Source organism: Myotis nattereri (assembly GCF_964212035.1).
Source record: "Myotis nattereri genome assembly, chromosome: 5".
In the NCBI taxonomy this organism is placed as follows: Eukaryota; Metazoa; Chordata; class Mammalia; order Chiroptera; family Vespertilionidae; genus Myotis; species Myotis nattereri.
The window spans coordinates 43,048,190-43,068,981 of record NC_138080.1 but is presented as its reverse complement, the minus strand read 5'-3'; the positions used below and the strand labels follow the sequence as shown (position 1 = coordinate 43,068,981).

Genomic DNA, 20,792 nt, shown 5'->3' with positions numbered 1-20,792 from the left:
ACAAGTAAGTTGATGTATCTTAGTCTACTGCATTTTTTCATACAAGAAAGATTTGATAGAATCTCTAATGTCATAGTGATAGAAATGGTGACAATTTGGCAGGTTTGGGATGCACAGTGACAGGATTTACTAGTGGATTGGGTGGGGGTATGAGGGAAAGAGTGAAGTCAAAAATACCTCCTAGGTTTATATACTGAACAACTATAAGCATAGAGATAACATAACTGATATGTGGAGATTTCAATGGAATGGGTTTGGACTCAAGGTCTTAAACTTAGCTATGTTAATTTTGTGATGCCTATTAAAAATCCATGTGATAACCAGCATAGCTCAGTGGTTAGAGTGTTGGCACACGCACCCCCTGGTCAAGGGCACGTACCTGGGTTGCAGGTTCAACCCCTGGTCCAGGTCAGGGTGTGTGCAGGAGACAACCAATCGATGTGTCTCTCTCACAATGTTTTACTCTCTCTCTCTACTTTCTCTCTCTCTCTCTCTCTCTCCTGCCCCCGTCCCCTCCCTTCTACTTTCTCTAAAACTGAATGGGAAAAAATATTCTCAGGTGAGGATTAACAACAACAAGAAATCCATGAGGAGATGTTTAATAGGCTGCTGTCTATGAGAGACACTAAGACAGCACACCTAGTCTTTCAAAAAGAAGACTGTGGAAGGGAAATACCAGATAGTGAGGTTGGAGTAATCAAACGGATAAACTAAACACTGGCTTAGGTTCCTCATGAGAGATTACTCAAGTATCAATGGCTTAACTTCCATATTAGCTACATAGCTTTCCTTTTCAGAAAACTAAAAATTTCCTAGCTTTTAGGTATAGATTTCCACAGTAGTCACCCATATATTAAAAAATAAAAGTTTGAGATCTTAAAATTATCACACTAGCTTTTTTCCTCCAATTTTACAGTATGTTTTACATAATTTTGGGGGGTAGAACATCTCTAGGGTTTTGTAATCAATAAATTTAGCAAGACTCCCTTTGCCTCAGTGCTGTGAAGCTTAAAGAAGAAAGTCTATATAATCAGCAAGGACATGAATGTTGATTTAAAAAAAAATGTCTGTCTTCTAGAAGCGATAAAACATTAAAAGTACACTGCCTATGTGCTGGACTTCAGTTTCCAAATAAACGTGTTGTTACCTCTTTCTGCATTTCTCCCAAGTTGAGTTTCAAATGACCATAGAGAAATATTTCTCTCTCCAGTGACCTTTGGTCATACTCTATTATGTAGGCATGTAAGGCATGCTGCAGTTGTATCTCATGCTAAAAAACAAAACACATAAGTAAGTCGTCTGGTTCAAATAAAAATACCTATTGCAAACCTCTAGTTAAAGTAAATACAAGGTGGAAAATAATATTTATTATTATTTGACTACAGACCAAAAAAATCCATTAATTCAAGCTAAAATAGACTTCTACTCCTTTTGTTTGAACTACTCACTGCTGAGGTTACTAGAATATAAGAAGAGAAATTAAAATGCTTGTAATTCTAATAAAACCAGCCTAATGAAACTAAGAAAGAACTGGCTTTATTAGTACTATAATTGTTGTAAATTGCCCCACACTGATATGTTATCTATTTACAAAAAAAAGAAAATTTTTAAGTAATATTTTCAAGCCTTAGTATTTATTCACAGCTATTTTTTAATAGATACAACTACTCAAAATAATTGCAAAAAAGAAGTGACAAATAAAATGATGAAATATTTTCTCTAACAGCTATCTTAATTTTAAAAGTGATAATACAGACTAATCATCCCAGATTATATATATATCACACACTCTTATGTGTAAAATATATACACAAATGTATGCAAATTTAATAATAGGAGTGTATAAATGAATGTGTATGTGATGTGAATGTGTACATATGTATGTACAGATACATGTAATTTATGTACAAGGCACTGACTGGGAATTTCCCACTGTGTCCTCACATGTCCTTGGCCTCTGAACTGTTCCTCTGCAGTGCCTATTGTACTTGACCTTAGCCCATACTTTTCCTCCCCACTTCTCAAAATTGCCCAAAGGCTTAATATGCAAGAACATAAGCTAACTTAAATTCTGCTCTTTTCCCATGTTAGAATATTCCTTCAGAGTGTTCTTATGCCCACAATTTTTGAATAAACACTTACAGCTATTGGTTCTCTGGTTAATTTTTCCACATTGATGTTGCTCATTTATTCTGGGTAATTTAACATAACTTACCTTTTCAAAAAACTGTTTGTGCATATAGAGACTTGAGGCACAGTATCCATAAATTCTAAGGACATCTGACTCTATTCCTGAAATCTGTACAATATTGATTTTCTTCTGAAGAGCATGCATGATCAAAATGTTTAAAAAGTCTGTTTGATGTTTTGTTATTCCCTTATCTGAGACAATGAGGAAATATGGATAACATTCTTTAAGAAATATCTCCCATTCTGGTGTCAGGCAGTTGGAAAATTCTGTATGAATAGTGACATCAGTGTTATATTCTAAATGATAAATCAATATGGTACGAAGGGCCAGAATTTCAGGGTAATTATAATACAGATTTTCTGCATCCTGTAGATAAATGAAATCAATGTTAATTTTAGAGATAAAAATAGAATATCTAGTCATTTTTCTAAATATTAGCATTGCATATAAATTGTTGTATTGACATAATACAAAGAGTTAAAAATTCAAGGTTATTAACTTAATTTTTCTGAATACTGTAGAAATGTCAGATAAAGACTCATTAGCTATTTCCCTATTAATAATACTTGGTATTATTCCTATTAGTATAGACTTTAATTACAATCTGAATAAGCAAAATATATAAAAGAGTAAGTAATGACTGATAACACTTAAAAATAAATATTTTTTCTTAGCCTCTATAAAATGAGAATAGAAAATTAAATCTGTTTGTTACCTTAAAAAAAACTAATACAAATTTGGCTTCCTTTTGAATGAAATCATGCAGAAATTGTTCTACAATATAAAAGAAGTGAAGAGTTTGTCCTTTCTTGAAGTTCACATTAAGAAAACAATCGATGAGTAGTGAATCTCCATCAATCAAAAAAAATTCAGACTCAACAAAGTCTTTAAGTAAGCTCACCATTCTGAATAAAAATATGAAACACATAATGCAAAGATTATAAAGATAATAGTAGCTTGAGACAAAATCCCACAGTTCAATTTTTTTCACAAATTTTATTCTAGTTTAAGCAAGAATCTTAAAGAAAAACTAACCACACAGTTCTATTATATTGAAGTTACAATTTTCCAGAGTGTTCCTATTATTTTGCAATCATAAATAAGCCCTAGTTAAAGGTATGACTGATTCTATCGTGAAACTTAAATTCATTGGTGTAAGCATAAATTTATGAAAAAAGTGCCTCTCTATTTTAAATTTATACTTACTGTTTTTATACTTCCAGTGTGAAAAATTAAAGCAGTCATAATCTTTGGTCAATTATATGTATGGGACTATCTCATTGTGCATTTTAAATTAACATGTAATGAAGAGCTGTAAACTCTTCACCCACTCCAAAAATTTTCTATAACTTATATCGACCCTATGAGATGTTGTCAAAACTTATCTCCCAATCTCTCCCTCATAGGCAATCACTGCCTTGAATTTAGTTTTCATCATACTCTTTCTCACTTATTAAAAGTTTTTATGACAGTATATGTATGCCTTGTTTAGGATCTTTATTAAAAGAACAATGTCTTATCTGACTTTTATGGAATTTTTAAACTTAATTACCAATTACTATTAAAATTCTAGTGTATGGTTACAGGAACCTATATTTAAATAACTTTACTGCTGTATAATAGCAATTATATATCTACATCAATATTTATCTTTATCTTTCTCCTTTCAATGAGCATTTTTTCTTGCATTTATTGCTGTTACAAACTGTGCTGCAATGATCATTCTTGTGTCTGTTTCCTACTATACAGGTGAAACTCTAAGGTCTATTTATAAAAATTTAATTACTAATTTGTACATCATAAGGCAATAGCAAATTATTTTCTAAAGCAATCATATAGAGTTACACCTACATTAACAGGTGTCAGAAATTCAATTCATCTACATAATTTTCAACACCTGGTGTTGTACAAAACATGAACTGCATGCTTCTAGTTTTAATTTTTTCTTCTGTTTTTTTTTCTTCAGTTTTGTGGCTAAGATGTGTGAAGCTACTACATGCTACTAAAAAAATAAATTAAAACTGCAGAAACTTGAATTCTGCTGTGCATTTCTTTCAGAATTTACTCTTTGCACATTTTGACACATAAAGTAGTAAATCAGACTGTATTCTCTGCCGTCAGACTGCTGAGATTAGAATCCTGGCTCTGTTACATACACGTTCTGGGAGTTTGTTTGTTTATTTATTTATTTTTATTTTCTAATATGTTTATTTTTTAATTGAATTTATTGGGGTGACATTGGTATAAAACCTTACAAGTTTCAAATGTACAGCTCACCAAAACATCATCTGCACACTACCTCATGTGCCCATCACCCCAAGAAAAGTCTCTTTCAGTCCCTACTCTCCCTCCCCCTTCCCTGTTTGCTCACTGCCACCTACCCCCACTCCCTTTCCCTCTGGCCATCACCACACTGTTGTCTGTGTCTACGTGTTATATAATGTGTGTGTGTGTGTGTGTATCTATATTTTTTTTTTGCTTAAAACCTTCACCTTCTTTCATCTAGCCTCCCCTAACTCTATTCCCCTCTGACGGCTGTCAGTCTGTTCCATGTATCCATGCCTCTGTTTCAATTTTATTTGTCAGTTTATTTTGTTCATTATATTCCACATATAAGTGAGATCTTATGGTATTTCCCTTTCTCTGGCTTATTCCACTTAGCAAAATAATCTCCACGACTATCCATGTTGTCACAAAAGGTAACTTTCTGCCTTGGTTTGGCTCAGTGGATAGAGCGTGGGCTAGTGGACTGAAGGCTCCTGGATTTGATCCCGTCAAGGGCATGTACCTACACTTCGGACTCGAACCCTGGCCCTGATCGGGGTGCATATCCTGGTGGGGGTGCATGCCGGAGGCAACCAATCAATGTGTCTCTCTCACATCGATGTTTCTCTCTCTGTGTCTCTCCTTCTGTCTAAAAATCAATGGAAAAATATCCTCGGGTGAGGATTAACAACAAAAAAAGAAGATTCCATTTATTTGTTTGTATGCTTACTTTTATGGCCAAGTAGCATTCTATTGTGTAAATGTACCACAGCTTTTTTATCCACTCATCTACTGATGGACACTGGGCTGTTTCCAGATCTTGCCTATTGTAAATAATGCTGCAATGAACACAGGGGTGCATATATTCTTTCAAACTAGTATTTTGAGTTTCTTCGGATATACATATTCCCAGAAGTTGGATCGCTAGATCAATAAGTAGATGCAGTTATAATTTTTTCGAGGAAACTCCATGCTGTTTTCCACAGTGACTGCACCTGTCTGCATTCCCACCAGCAGTGCACAAGGGTTCCCTTTTTTCTACATCCTTGCCAGCACTTGTTGTTTGTTGATTTATTGATGGGACTACATCAAACTGAAAAGCTTTTGCACAGCAAGAGAAAATATCAACAAAGTGAAAAGGGAACCCACTGAATGGGAGAACATATTTGCCAGTGATACATCTGATAAGGGGTTAATTTCCAAAATATATACAGAACTTATACAACTCAACACCAGGAAAACGAACAACCCCATTAAAAAAAGGACCAGCTCTGGGACTTTCGATTACTTGCTTCTCTAGTCTGTGCTACAGTTTCTAAACTTAAGTGGGAGCCAGCACCAGTATGGCTCAGTGGATAGAGTGTCGGCCTGCGGACTGAGGGGTCCCAGGTTCGATTCCAGCCAAGGGCATGTACCTTGGTTGCGGGCACATCCCCGGTAGGACGTGTGCAGGAGGCAGCTGGTCGATTTTTCTCTCTATGGATGTTTCTAGCTCTCTATCCCTCTCCCTTCCTCTTTGTAAAAAATCAATAAAATGTATTTTAAAAAAATAAAAATAAACTTAAGTGGGAATTAAAAGCAGTTAAAATTTCATGTAGTTGCTATGAGGATTCATGAGATAAATATTTATACAATTTATAGAACTAAGTATTCTTATGTCATAATATATGCTTAAAATATTCATATCATAAATGATATTTTGTGTTTGTGTTTTATAATTGCATTCAATTGGCATTACAGCATCTCTATTCTAAATTATTTTAGAAAATTGGAATGTGGAGGTAAGTAATATAAGATTAGATTAAATAAATCACCTATAACAATAAATTCTATTTTCTTCATCCCTAGAGGCTAGCATATTAATGGGCACATAAAAATGGCTGTTGAGGGAATTCAATGATGCATTAGTTTGGTGTATTTGTCCTTGTTGCTATTAAATAATGTTTTGATATTAGTTAAAACACACCAAATTTCAATTTTATGAAACTTTCAAAGATTTTGACATGTAGTATGATGCCAATTAAATTGCTACTTTAGTCTTGTGCAAGATTTAAAAAATGAATTTTTCCTCCACTTATACCCTTTCAAGTTTTCAGTATATTATTCCTTGCTACTGAATAATAGTGATATAGTGGAATCCTTCCCAAGAAAAGAAAATATTTACCTATTTTCAGAAATATCAATCTCTTTCCCCACTTGCAATTTACCCAAAATGATTCTCAGCATGAAGAAATAAAAAAATATGCCACACAGAGGAAATGAATTATTTCTAATGATATATTACTTTGAAGGATTTATGCTGTACTTACTTAGATTTTGACAGAGTTTTCCAAATCATCAATGAGAGGGTCCTCAGAATTTGCTTACATTCAGTTAATCCTTTAAAATAAGTAACAAGTTTAATACTCAATTTTAACATAATTTTAATTGATAATTCCTTCTGTTGCTAAGTTTGAGTATACTTATATTTTATACAAGACTGAATAAGCATGGGTGAAATATTCTGTTACATGTCAAAAGATAAACAGATTATGTTAAAAATGAAAATATGCCTATATTCCTTACTATAAAGAATAAATATGGGCAAGGTAAGCCAATCTTACAGTTTTAAAATTTGATTTCTCATAAACACAAAATAGTAAATTCCTAGTCGCAGATGAATTTTAATGATAAACATAAATACAGGTCCACAAAGACAAGAATGTCCAAAAAACTGAAAATTTAGCACTTTCAAAATTAATTCATATAAATATATAAAAAGATATCTTTAAACAGATATATAGATATAGATACAGTGTCTAATTCAAAAGTTTTCTCATTAAACATAGATAATAAAATGGCAAATCCTGTATTTTTCTACTCTTCTGTATACTGGGGGAGGGGAGGAGAGAAAATTTGATTTAATTCTTTGAAATAAATTACTCTTGCAAATTTCTTTGTAATATCCCATGTCCTTGTTAAATGCATTCTATTAAGAAATTAGCACTTGGAAAGAAAACAAATATTCATCTATTTAGAATGTGAGGTCTCGGGAAAGAAGAAGCAGGAATATTGAAACACTGTAGTTTTTTGGCATTTTTGTTACAGCATAAGTAACCTCTCACATTGTTATGACTGATATTAATTAATTGAGCCCTCACAACTGCTTCTTTTTCAAAGAAAGTGAATTTGGGCATGATTGAGGAGTGTTAGGTATTATAAAAGAATATTTTAAAAAATGTGGGGTACCTAGACATGCCTATATACAGGTCCAGATATATTAATAATAGGTAGCTCCTCACTCCTAAAAAGTACTTTGGAATTTATTAATCAAATAATTTATTAATCAAATGGGAAGGCTACTCTGGGGTGTATATATTCATATTCATTAAAATCATACTTATTTAGTATTTGTTACAATTAACATAAAAGTCTCCAAATGTCTTCATTGTTTTGTGACCTATAATTTCATACTTCCATTTTATCATTACTATTTTCAGATCTATGCTGAGAGAAGCAACCCAACAAGCTAACACTGTGATTTGATACAGATGCAAGATTTAAAGTTTTGTGTAAGATAGCAGAAACATTTTCTGTTACTAGATCTTAAGTTTTGCTTATTAAAAGCCTGACTAACTGGTGGAGACATGTGAAAATATTCATTTGGAAGAATATTTTAAAGTTTAGTCTCAATTGTATCAATAATTTTAAAAAACACATTAAGTTGGTCTACTGTATTTCTTTCACTTATTTTTATTTTAGTTTGTAAGAAGGTAAGAAATATTTCAATTTGAGCTTAGGTGAATTATTAACATTTGCTGTGGGTAAATGTTATCCATACACTAGAGGCTCAGTGCATGAATTCATGCATGGGTGGGGTCTGACCGGCCTACCCTGATTGGGGCTGATTGAGGCCAGGCCAAACCGGGGCAGGAAGGGGGGGGGCTCAGATGGTCAGCCAGCCCACCCCACCCTCAATCGGGGTGAGGGGGCCGATCGGGGCTGCAGTGCACGTCAAAGCAACCAGTCGTTCTGGTTTTTCTTGTTCTGGCGTTCCGATTGCTTGGGTTTTATATATCTAGATCATCCAGATAAGAATTCAAAAATCTTGAGAATTTAATCAAGGTGGTTAATAAAAGGTGGTTGGTGATGGGGCCACCCTAAATTTCAGTTTATAATTTTTAGGGGGAGGACTGATAATAATTTAAAAATACAGAAGAGTATAAAAAATAATAGCAAACATCTATGTATCAAGCATTGGAATTGATAAATGTTAAAATTTTGTTCTTTTGCTTCAAATTTATTTATTAAAGGGGTATAAACATTGAAGATATAGTTGTATTCCCATTCTGCTGCCATAGTTGGCTACCAACATTGTGATATTTCTTTGCCATAATTTTGTATGAACACATATAATATCCTTCTTTGTCTCCTTCAGTTAAATGGTATCATTCCACAACTTGTTTTCTTCATTCAACTTTATGATTTTGAGATCTAGCCACATTGATACACATTTTAGCAGCTGATAATACTCTACCATACAATTATATCACCTTCTGAAGCCAAATTCCATAATGATAGACATTTAAGTTGTTTTGTTTTCTTGCCATTGTCTTACAAATTATAGCATATTTTACATTATTTTTTCCTTTATTTTTTAATTGAATTTATTGAGTTGATGTAGGTTAATAAAAATTTTAATATTTCTCATGGAGCATAAGCAATAGAAATTCTCTAAGAGGTAAAGATTAGAGGGTAAGCAACTTTACTAGATAGTATTAAGTTCATATTCAATGTATTGATATTGTCAAACTTTAAAGTATTTCTAATCTGATAAATGTGAAATAGCATCTCAGAGTTCTAATTTATATCACTACCAAGGATGAGTATGCTGTAGAATATATATCTGTTTTCTTAACATTTAAGTTTCCCTTTTGTGATTTGCTTATTGATGACCTTTGCCTATTTTCTACTGAGTTGTCTTCTCCAATTAATTTGTATACAATCTTTAATTTTCCTGGTTAAATAATACTTATATTTATATATGAATTTATGGTTTCATTCCAGTATACCCCTTTAACATTGTTTGACATCTTTAATATATAAATACTCTTTATTTGATACTAGAGGCCCAGTGCATGAAATTAATGCATGGGGGGAGTCTCCCTCAGCCTGGCCTGCACCCTCTCCAATCTGGGACCCTTCAGGGGATGTCTGACTGCCGGTTTAGGCCTGATCACCCCCAACTGCCCTCCCCTGCTGGCCTGATCGCCCCCTAATTGCTCTCCCCTGCCGGCCTGATCGCCACCTAACTGATTGTTCCCCACACCAGCCTGATCTCGCCCCTAACTGCTTGCTCCCCCACGCTGGCCTGATCTCATCCCTAACATCTTGCTCCCCCATCAGCCTGATTGCACCTAACTGCTTGCTCCCTTGCAGGCCTGATTGCCTCTAACTGTCTCTGCCTTGGCCCCTGCCACCATGGCTTGGTCCAGAAGGAAGTTGTATGTCCAGAAGATGTCCGGTTGACCTGTTCTAATTAGCATATTACCCTTTATTAGTATAGATGGTCAAATTTACCAAACTTTTAATTTTTTATTTGAAAATTTCTTTTATCTTGTTTAAGAAATCAAGCACTTGTTTTATTTTGTTTAAGAAATTTACCTCAAGATCCTTAAGATATTCTGATGCATATTTTTTTTTGTAGAGGCAAGATAAAAGAGGAGATTCAGATTGAACATGTATTAAATTTAAAGATTAATTTGGTCAGACTAGATATACTTATAATATCAGGTGATAACAAGGAAGAACATAAGGTATTTCTACATTTATTCAGTACAAATAAGTTCTTCTATAATGTTTCATAATTATTTTCTCATTAATATGTCTTTTTAATCCTCACCCAAGGATATGTTTGATTTTTAGAGAGCGGGGGGAGGGAGAGAGAAGCATCAATGTGAATGAGAAACATCAATCAATTGCCTCCCGTAAGTGCCCCTTCTGGGAATCAAACGCAAAACCTAGGTATGTGCCCTGACTGGGAATCAAACCTGCAACTTTTTGGTGTACAGAACAATGCCCAACCAACTGAGCTATTTGGCCAGAGCTCTCTTTAATATGCTTTGATAAGTTTATTCCTCCGTATATTTTATGGATATTTTGTATGGATAATTTGATGGTTTTCTTTCTTTGAATATATTTTCCAATTAGTCATTTTTGTACTTAGAATCAGTATTATATTCTGTACTAATGGATATTTCCATACTGATGGGATTAGGATCAATATTTTTTAACATGTCAATTTTACATTCCAAAAGAGATTTCTCTTATTTCTCAGTTGTGTGTAGATTATCTTGGACATTTTAGGTAGACTTTCTTCACTGTTCAGGGTAGAGTATAATAACAGTTATTTTTGCTTTCCTCCCTATCTTTGCATATTTTATTTACTTTTCTGATGTTTTTTTACACTAATTAGGCCTTCCAATATAATATTAGACTGTTGTGATGAAAGCAAAAATTCTTTCTTCTTCCTCATTCCAGTGGCAAAGCAGATGAAGTTTTACCATTATTCAATGTTTGATATAGATTTTTAGCAAGCTGCTTTTATTAATTTTAGGTAACTATCTTATTTTCCCAGTGGGTGAAAAAATAGTCATGAGTAACTATTGAACTTTATTAAATGTTTTTCTGCAGCTACTGAAGTATTTTCCTTTAATCTGATAATACACACTATTAAATTATAAAATTTTTATATTGAGATATATATTAAAACTCAACATGGGTATTTATTTTTTTACAATCACTATAATTATATTATACTAGAGGCCTGGCACACGAAATTGGTGCACAGGTATGGTCCCTAGGTCTGGCCTACAATCAGGGCCATCTTCCCTGGCTTCCTGCAGCTAGCCCTGCCCCCTGCAGCCACACACCCCCGGTTCCCTGTTTGCCATTGGACGATCAGAGCCTGCCAGCTGGGGAAAGGGACGGAGATGTGGTCAGTGAGCCTCATAGTGACTGGTCCAGTGGTCGTTCTGGTCATTCTAACGTTAGGGTCAATTTGCATATTACCATTTCATTATATAGGATGTGCTAATACAGGGTGGGGCAAAAGTCAGTTTACAGCTGTTTATATGGAAAATAATACAATAAAAATAAATAATGTTATAAGAATAAATTCTGGCCCTAACCGGTTTGGCTCAGTGAAAAGAGCGTCGGCCTGCGGACTGAAAGGTCCCAGGTTCGATTCCAGCCAAGGGCATGTACCTTGGTTGCGGGCACATCTCTAGTAGGAGGTGTGCAGGAGGCAGCTGATCGATGTTTCTCTCTCATCGATGTTTCTAACTCTCTATCCCTCTCCCTTCCTCTCTGAAAAATATCAATAAAATATATTTTAAAAAAAAAAAGAATAAATTCTGTTTCACATACAACCGTAAACCCACTTTTGCCAAACCCTATAATTAAGTTAGGAACTCAAGCTTAACATTCCAGTACCCTTCAACCTTTTGAGTCAAGCAGAGTCATGGGGACCTGCTTTTAAATTCACAGTACTATAATCAGAATCATGTGAGAACCTTATTATAATTGTTGATTCTCAGTCCCTATCCCTAAATATTTATTAATTTAACTGGACTTGTGAAAATTCAAAGAACTATACTAGAGTGGAGTGTAATAAATCTGTATTTAAGTTAAATAAAATCATCCATACATACTCATTTAAAAAAAATTTTCCTAACCTAATTTTTATTTACAGCATAGATTCCAAGCCAAGCAAACTACTCAATCAGGGTCAACTAAAAACCAACAACAAACATCTTATCCTATATAATAAAGAGGTAATATGCAAATTGACCATCACTCCAACACACAAGATGGCCACCACAAGATGGCCTTCAGAGGAGGGCAGTTGGGGGGAACCAGGCCAGCAGGGGAGGGAAGTTAGGGGTGACCAGACCAGCAAAAGAGGGCAGTTAGGAGCAATCAGGCTGGCAGGGGCGTAGTTAGGCATCAATCAGGCTGGCAGGGGAGTGGTTAAGGGGTGATCAGGCTGGCAGGCAGAAGTGGTTAGGGGTAATCACGCAGGTGGGCAGGTGAATGGGAGCCATCAGTCCTGGATTGTGAGAGGGACATCCCTCAAAGGGTTCCAGATTGGAGAGGGTGCAGGCTGGCTAAGGGACACCCCCCCCCCCCCACACACACACCCGTGCACAAATTTCATGCACCAGGCCTCTAGTTTAATATAAAAGAGAAAAAGTGTGAAGGCACTGATATTGTTCAGAGAGAAGGAGAAAGAAAGAGAGGAGGAGGAGGAAGAGGAAGAAGAGAAGAAAGGGGAAGGAGGAAGGATGAGGGAGGGAAATTCATCCATGGGTGCTGCCTCACCTGATTTTTCTAAATCATGGCTGTTTTCGCCTGTAGTTTCAACTTCTGATGGCTTCTCTTCATTAATTCCAAACTCACATGGTAACTGCCCATAAGCTGTCTCTTCTACTACATCTTCTGAGCTTAGATGATCTTCTTCTTCAGATTGATCAAATGAGGACAGGCTCTCCGTGCTCTCACTGTCATCAGAGCTGTCACTTTCAGTATCAGTCTCACTTTCACCTTCGCTGCTACTAGCGCTTGATTTTTCATTTGACATAGTAGGTTCAGAAGCCATGGTTCTGTAAAAGCAAAGCTCTTAATTATCACTTTATTTAAAATAACATCACAATATAGTTTACTTCTTCCAGAGGTAAAATCTGTTCAATTCCTTCTTTTCTCTAAATCTCCTCCATACCTAATTCCCTAATGATGGTACTTTTTCATAATCCTCTTCGCAAATATGTTTGCAATTAAATTACTTAAAAGAGATGGAGGAGTTGCATCGTAGGGGAAAACCTATTCCTGAAAATATATATGTGAAAGTCATATTTACAGAGACAAAAAATAATGTACACATTTAAAGGAAGATTTGATTTATGAAAACTAATAAATGGTGACATTTCTATGTAAATTTTAACTTTGGAATAGTCTACATAGATAAATTTCTAGCATTTTAAATATTACTTTGATTGTATTCTTTTATGTCATAGCTGAGCACATAGGCAACCAGATTATAATCAATTAACACTCTATCAATACTTAAATTGCAGGTTTCAGCGTACTCAATGACTTTCATCATTTTTTTTCAAGTGAGTTTATGAAATATGCATTGTCTCACTGTATAAACATGTGTACTCTTCCTTTCTGTTCTTTTTTAAATAGTAAAATATTTAAGTGGTGACATTAAGAAAGCTACAAAAACTGGGATACTGTCTTGGTGGCTAGCAGGTAGCAGAACTTCATGTTATATCAAAATGTTTATTCTCCAGCTTATGGAGGAAAGGATCAAGTGTGGTCCCTCAGAAATCAAACTAATAAAGTTCCACTGTATACCAAAAGCAAATAGATACAATCATAGGTACTATAGATACTCAGATTCACAAGACAGTGACAAGCAGAAGGAATGATTATCTGTAAATAAACTTCAATCTATTAATAGTGTTACCAAGAAATTTTAATGTCATGGGCCCTTTAAATGAAATCATAGATTTATTACCAAATTACATAAAAATAAATTACACATACAGAATTACAAAAGTCAGTGTTTTATTTTTGTAAAAAAGAGCAGCTGAGAGTAACTTGGCTATCCTACCAGTCACCCTACTGAGTGCCTATAATAATAAAATTAATTAATTAATTAGTCTACCCATTAATTTTTATTGGGTATTTATGATAGCATCAGGCACTATTCTAGGCAATAGCCTCAAGGCCTTTAGCTTCTAAAAAACATTCAATCATCTGTCAAAATTCCATATTCATTTATGATAAAAAAAAAAAACAACCCTCTCACCTAGCCAGAGTGGCTCAATGGTTGAGCATCAACCTATGAACCAGGAGGTCACAGTTTGATTCCCCATCAGAGCACATGCCCAGGTTTCAGGCTTGATTCCCCAGAGTGGGGTGGGCAGGAGGAAGAAAATCAATGATTCTCTCTTATCACTGATGTTTCTATCTCACTCTCCCTTCCTCTCTGAAATCAATTAAAAAATATATTTAAAAAAACAACTCTCAACAAAGTGGGTATAAAAGCAATATACCTGCATAGAAACATTGAACAGACTGTCAAACCTCAGAGGGAAGGCAGGGAAAGATGGGAAGGGGAGGTAAGAGATCAACCAAAGGACTTGTATACATGCATATAACCAATGGACACAGACATTAGGGGACTGAGGGCATGTGCTGGGGGGTGGGAGTGGCCGGGGCGAGGTCAATGGGAGGAAAAAGAGACATATGTAATACTTTCAACAACAAAGAATTTTTTAAATATATTTTTATTGATTTCAGGGATGAAGGGAGAGGGAGAGAGAGATAGAAACATCAATGATGAGAGAGAATCATTGATCGGCTGCCTCCTGCATGCCCCCCACTGGGGATCGGGCCCACAACCCGGGCATGTGCCCTTGACTGGAATCGAACCCGGGACCCTTCAGTCCACAGGCATACACTCCCATTGAGCCAAACCAGTCAGGGCTACAAAAAAGATTTTTTTAAAAAAAACAAACAAACAATATACCTGAACATAATAAAGGCCATATAAAACAAACCTACACTAATGTCATACTGAACTGTGAAAAGCTGAAAGCTTCTTCTTTTTACATCAGGAAGAAGACTGTAAATGGGGAAGATGCCCACTATCACCACTCCTATTGAACATAGTATCAGAAATCCTAGCCACAGCAATGAAACAAGGGGGTGGGGGGTGGGAGTTATCCAAGTTGGAAAGTAAAAACTAAAATTGTCACTATTTGATATATGATACTATATTAAAAAACAACACTAGAAAGTCCACCAAAACCTGTTAGGATTAATGAATTCAGTGAAGTTGCATGATATAAAATTAATATTCATGACTCTGTTGTCTTCCTATATAAAAATAATGAATTATCAGAAAAAATAAAGAAAACAATCCCGTTATAACTACATCAAAAACCATAAAATACCTAGGAATAAATTTAAACAAGAAAGTAAAGGACCTGTACTCTGAACATTATGACATGGATGAAAGAAATTGAACACACACACATATATATACTCAAGGATTAGAAGAATTAATATAGTTAAAATGTCCAATCTACCCACAGCAATCTACAAAGTCAATGCAATTCCTATCAAAACACCCATGCATTTTTCACATAACTAGAACAAAAACACTTAAAATGTACAAGGAATCACAAAAGATCCCAAATCTTGGCCGCCAGGAACTTATAAAATGGCTGGTTCTATCTGTGGCCTGAGGAGGTGGTTTCTTTCGGGATCCACCACCTGAGAAATACTTCTTCCCACTCCAGCTTCCAGCATCCCCCCTGACCCAGGCTCGGCCGCAGGCCATCCTGCAACTGGTTCTTGTGCCTCCTTGGATTGCACGCCTGCTGGTCCAGGTGTGTTGACACAAAAGTACCCGCTTTCTGCCGCAGGTTTGGTAAGAGAGCTTGATGTCCACATGGGCCAGGCAGTCCCGGCGGAAGCTGTCAAACCGGCCATGGCTTTTGGCTTTTGAGCTGCTCCGCGAGGAGCGCCAAGTGCGGAGGTTCCCCGGGAGGCAGGGAAGCTGGGTGGCTGGCAGCGCCACCTCCCGCCCCCGCCCTCCCACCCCCGCCCCCGCCCTCCCACCCCTACTGCCGCCATCCGCCATCCGCGGTGCCTGTGTCCCGGCCACGAAGGAGACCTAATAGGGATGCTTCTCTGGCGCAGAGGTCCTGGAGATGCGACAGAGGAGCCTGGGCAGAAGCGGCGGGAGAAGAAAAGGAGAGGGCGGGGAAGGAGGAGGCGGAGAAGAAGGGGACCACAGCAGAGGAAGAGGTGGAGGTGGAGGAGGGGGGCGGGGGGCGGGGGGGGGGAGGTTCTGAGGCAGCGGAGGCGGTGGGAAAAGCAGCAAAAACCATGTAAACAGTATTTAAAATCTAAGTTTACAAACCACCACTGAAGGTAGGTTTCTCACTAACACCATTGTTTCTCTGTCAGTCAATCCTGCCGAGCTCATCATTGTCTCATCTTCAACTTCCCAAAACAGTTAGAAATAGAGACTTAAATTAACGTGTGTGTGTGTGTGTGTGTGTGTGTGTGTGTGTGTGTCCTTTATGTGTGCCTTGTCTGTCACATTATGCTAGAAGCCTCATGTAAAATTGTGTATCAATTTCTTTTTAATACTCAAGCTGATCCTGGAAAGTCTTAGCATGTTTTACAAGTAAAATTCCATGTAAAGCAGCCATGTTGGCATCAATCTCACATGGATATTCGAGTTAGTTTATTTGCAAAGAAACTGTCTTGGGACTACACCACCATCACTTCTCTACCCCCAAGTCTAACCAACCTTCACGTATAAGGTAACTCTTAGGAGTCAGTTGTTTCTTATATGGTCCTTCAACATCAGCTCTGTTTTGTTTTGTTTTTCTCACCCATTCATCTACACACAGGCATAACTCCCCCTTTACCTGTGACCTGTAGTTTCCTTTTCACAGTCCAACAGCCAGCAGCAGTTGCAAGACAGGGGAAGTGAGTCGCCGGTGATCAGTCGGAGCTACACTATTTCTTTAACTGAACCCAGCACAGCAACTTCTCTGCATCAGCTCACAGCATTAGCTTTCGTTTCCTGCAGAGGCTAAGAGGAATGATTGAGCATTATTTTTGGCCACACCCTCTAGAAAAAGAAACATTGAAGGCAAAGGTCTGATACATACACACCTACCTCATTACCTCACCGGCTGTTCGCTACTCCAAGGACTTGGTTCAACCATTTCTTTAAACTCACAGTTGCCTACCCCTCCACCTTCTTTTATTTGCTTTTAAAGTTCTACCAAAACTAGAGTAAGAAAGGAGGATCTCTTGGGGGGAAAAAAAGTGATCTGCTGACTGGAATGGAATGTCCAGTGGAAGGTAGAGCCCAGGGGTAGAGAGCTTTTGTTCAGCAGCAGGCTCTGTAGAGAACCAGCACAATGAATCTCCCTTGTGGCTGTGATAGGACCGAGAAATAGTATTACACTGTCATGTGCCTATTTTCTTCATAGTTTTCATGTTCCAGGCATAAAACATTCTGAAGGTTAGAGAAAATGTGAAGGTGAGATGTCATAATCCTAAACAAAATATTTGGGGGGTGGAATTCTAAACAAATCCTAAATAAAATAATAGCTAACCTTGTCCAGCAAGATATGAGTTAATCATAGATTTTAAAGCCCCCACAAAATAAGTTTACATCTTTTCTCAACCATTTCCTAACCCTGTAAAGACCTTAAATGTCTCCAATCAGCTTCTTCAGCAATAATAATTAAAAATAATAAAATTTTAAAAGTGGAAATAATGCCATTCTCTTTGGGGGCTTACATTAAATAATAGCCTATATATGAGACGGAGGCAGTGTTTTGTAATCAAAAGAAGAGATTTGGAGCCAGACAGACCTGGGTTTACGCTATGTCCTGTGAGCCGTTCTGAACCTCAGATTTCTCATTTTTAAACAAGAATGGTAATTACTTTGAGAGGTTGTTTTGAGAATTAAAAAAATTAAAAATAACAGTGCCTGTGACACTATAAATGAGATTGCTTATTATCACTATCTTTATTTTATTATAAAATCATATTATAAAACATCTAACACTTAATAGATAATAAATACAAGTGTTTCATTATAATGTAAAAATATGTGTAGTCAAAGCTGACTGAATGCTAGCTTCTATCATGACAATACAATCAGAATAAGGGGGTTTGATTTTGAGACAGGAGGAGGAGCGAACTGAGAAGCACGCCTTCCTCCACAGAAGCGAAGGCTCCAAGTCCAACCACCACCCTTTCGGATGACCTCTTTTCGTAGGTTGTCTGCCCGTTATCTCTAATGGGCTGGCCCTCTTTTTAGTTAGGTTTCAAGCATTTAGACAATAGCACAGCTTAAGGGCTTTGCTGGTTCTTTCTACAGAAAACATTTGGACTCTGAGTATAGGTTTGAATGCATCTCATTATATTAGGGTTTGAGTTCATTGCTGAAGACTCAGAGTTGGAGACTATTGGAAGAGGTGCTTTTATGTTTTCCCTCCCTATGAGCTCATCTCGAAGGAAAGCTGCACAGAGGCGGTGATATTTGAGGTGGATTTTAAAGCATGGCGCAGATTATATAGAGCAACTGTGGGGAAATTCAGAGCCACATAATTGGTTTAAAAAGAGGAGGATGCAAACTGTACTTTGGAGGGCACTCTGTGGACTGGTTTAGTTTGGACAGATTATTAAAAATATAACATGTTGACATAAAGTAGGCAATATGGCTTCAAAGACAGGTTGATGCCGGATTATAAAGGTCTTAAATAACATCCATGGAGTTTGGATTTTATCACTGAGAAAATGTAATGGTTTTGAGTGTATAATATGCCTCTGTAGCTCCAAATATTGAACATTCAATAATGACTGTTGTGTTTCTAATTTTCATCTTTAGTTTGGATATCTCTCCTTAACTCATATTTCATCTTTCAGGCTACCTACTAGCAATGTTAATGAGGCATTAACAAATCTAAATATGCCCCAAACTAAAATCATTATTTCTACTCCTCAAATGTTTGCCCTGATATATCTTACGTAATTTAATGCAAGTCCATTCTTCCATTCAAATGAGAGAACTACCTCTTCTCCTACCAGACCCATACTTAATCTGCTATTAGATCTTGTCCATTGCGTCTCCTAAAGACCATTATATTCATCCCTCCTTCCTATGCCTAGCACCACTGCTTTGTTAAGGCTCTCATTTTATCACCTCTGACTCTGACCATTTTAAGAGCCTCCCTTCCAGTCACCACATAACTGCTAGAGTTTCATTCCAGAAGAGTGGGCTGGACATTTTATCCACATGCTCTAATGCCTCCAATGGATCTCCATGAAGTGTTTAACAATAATTTTTAAAAAAGTCTAGCTTAGCCAGTGTGGTTCAGTGGTTGAGCGTAGACCTATGAACCAACAGGTCACAGTTTCATCCCTGGTCAGAGTGCATGCCCAGGTTGGGGACTCAATCCCCAGTGGGAGGCATGTAGGAGGCAGCCAATCGATGATTCTCTCTGATCATTTTTAAAATATATGTATATACTTTTTATTGTTGATAATATTACAGATGTCTCCCTCATCATTGATGTTTCTATCACTCTCTTCCTCTCTTTCTCATATCAATAAAAATATATTTTAAAAATTCCAACTGACCATGTCTTCTTCAATAATTCTAAGCAGATATTAAGTCTACCTCCTCTGGGTTCCCAAAGTGTACTGTATTACATATACGTATCTCACTTACCACAATGGGTGGAATGATTAAACAAATTGTGGTATGCCCACACCATAGAAAACCACTCAGGGAACATACTATTGATAATGAAACAACTTGGACGGCTCTCAAGGGAATTATACAGAGTGAAAAAGAAGCCAATACCAAAAGGCAACATACTATATTATTCTAGTTACATAGATCTTGAAATGAAAGAATACAGAAATGGGAACAGCTAGTGGTTGCTAGAGCTTAGAGACAGCCTGGGGTGAAGGGGTGTGGAATCAGATAAGTAGGGGAAAAAGGTAGGAAGGAGGGAGGTTTATAAAAGTACAATAAGAGGGTTATTGATGTTTATGGAACTATTCTGTATCTTGACTGTGAGAGTGGACATGCAAACCTACACATGCAATTAAACTTCATAGAAGTAAATACATACAAATGAATGCATGTAAAATTAATGAAACCTGAATGAATTATATTTATATCACTTTCTACATTCTGATATTATACTATACTATAATTATGAAAGATGTTACCATTTGAGACATGGGGTATATGGAATCTCTCTGTATTATTTTTGAATTACTTTTTCATTTGGGATATAATTGACATATTAGGATTAGGCATCCTACCTAATAAAAGAGAAACACGGTAATTAGCGTACGACCGCTACCCTTCCCATTGGCTAATCAGGGCGATATGCAAATTAACTGCCAGCCAAGATGGCGGCCGGCAGCCAGGCAGCTTGAAACTAACATGAAGCTTGCTTGCTTCAGTGACGGAGGACTCCAACGTTCCCCGCCTGACGCTGCAGCCTCTGAGCCTGCAGTTTGAAACATTGTAACAAATATAGAAGCTAAACAAAACCCCAGAAACCTGATTTCAGTGAGCCGGGATCTCAGAGCTGGAGTTATACATTGTTTCAATTATAGAACCCAAACAAACAAGATACCTGCTTTCAGCAGCAGAGGCCTCAGAGCTGGAGCCAGAGCTAAAGCTAGCCAAGAATAAAAAAAAAAAAAAAAAAAAAAAGGAGCAGTTGGG

The 20,792-nt window shown here is 36.6% G+C and overlaps 1 protein-coding gene across 1 annotated transcript in view; it reads right to left on the bottom strand.

Moving 5' to 3' along the window:
* The window catches only part of LOC308520346 (putative ATP-dependent RNA helicase DDX60), a 90,678-nt gene extending 73,566 nt beyond the window's left edge, over positions 1-17,112 (bottom strand). The window contains exons 1-6 of the mRNA XM_081092835.1: positions 16,951-17,112; positions 12,818-13,098; positions 6,766-6,835; positions 2,907-3,096; positions 2,216-2,557; positions 1,148-1,270 (exon numbers count right to left, since the gene is read on the bottom strand). Coding sequence (XP_080948961.1) covers positions 1,148-1,270; positions 2,216-2,557; positions 2,907-3,096; positions 6,766-6,835; positions 12,818-13,094 — 1,002 coding nt within the window. The 5' untranslated portion in view covers positions 13,095-13,098; positions 16,951-17,112. The remainder of the gene's footprint in view (positions 1-1,147; positions 1,271-2,215; positions 2,558-2,906; positions 3,097-6,765; positions 6,836-12,817; positions 13,099-16,950) is intronic.
* Between the last annotated feature and the right edge of the window lie 3,680 nt (positions 17,113-20,792).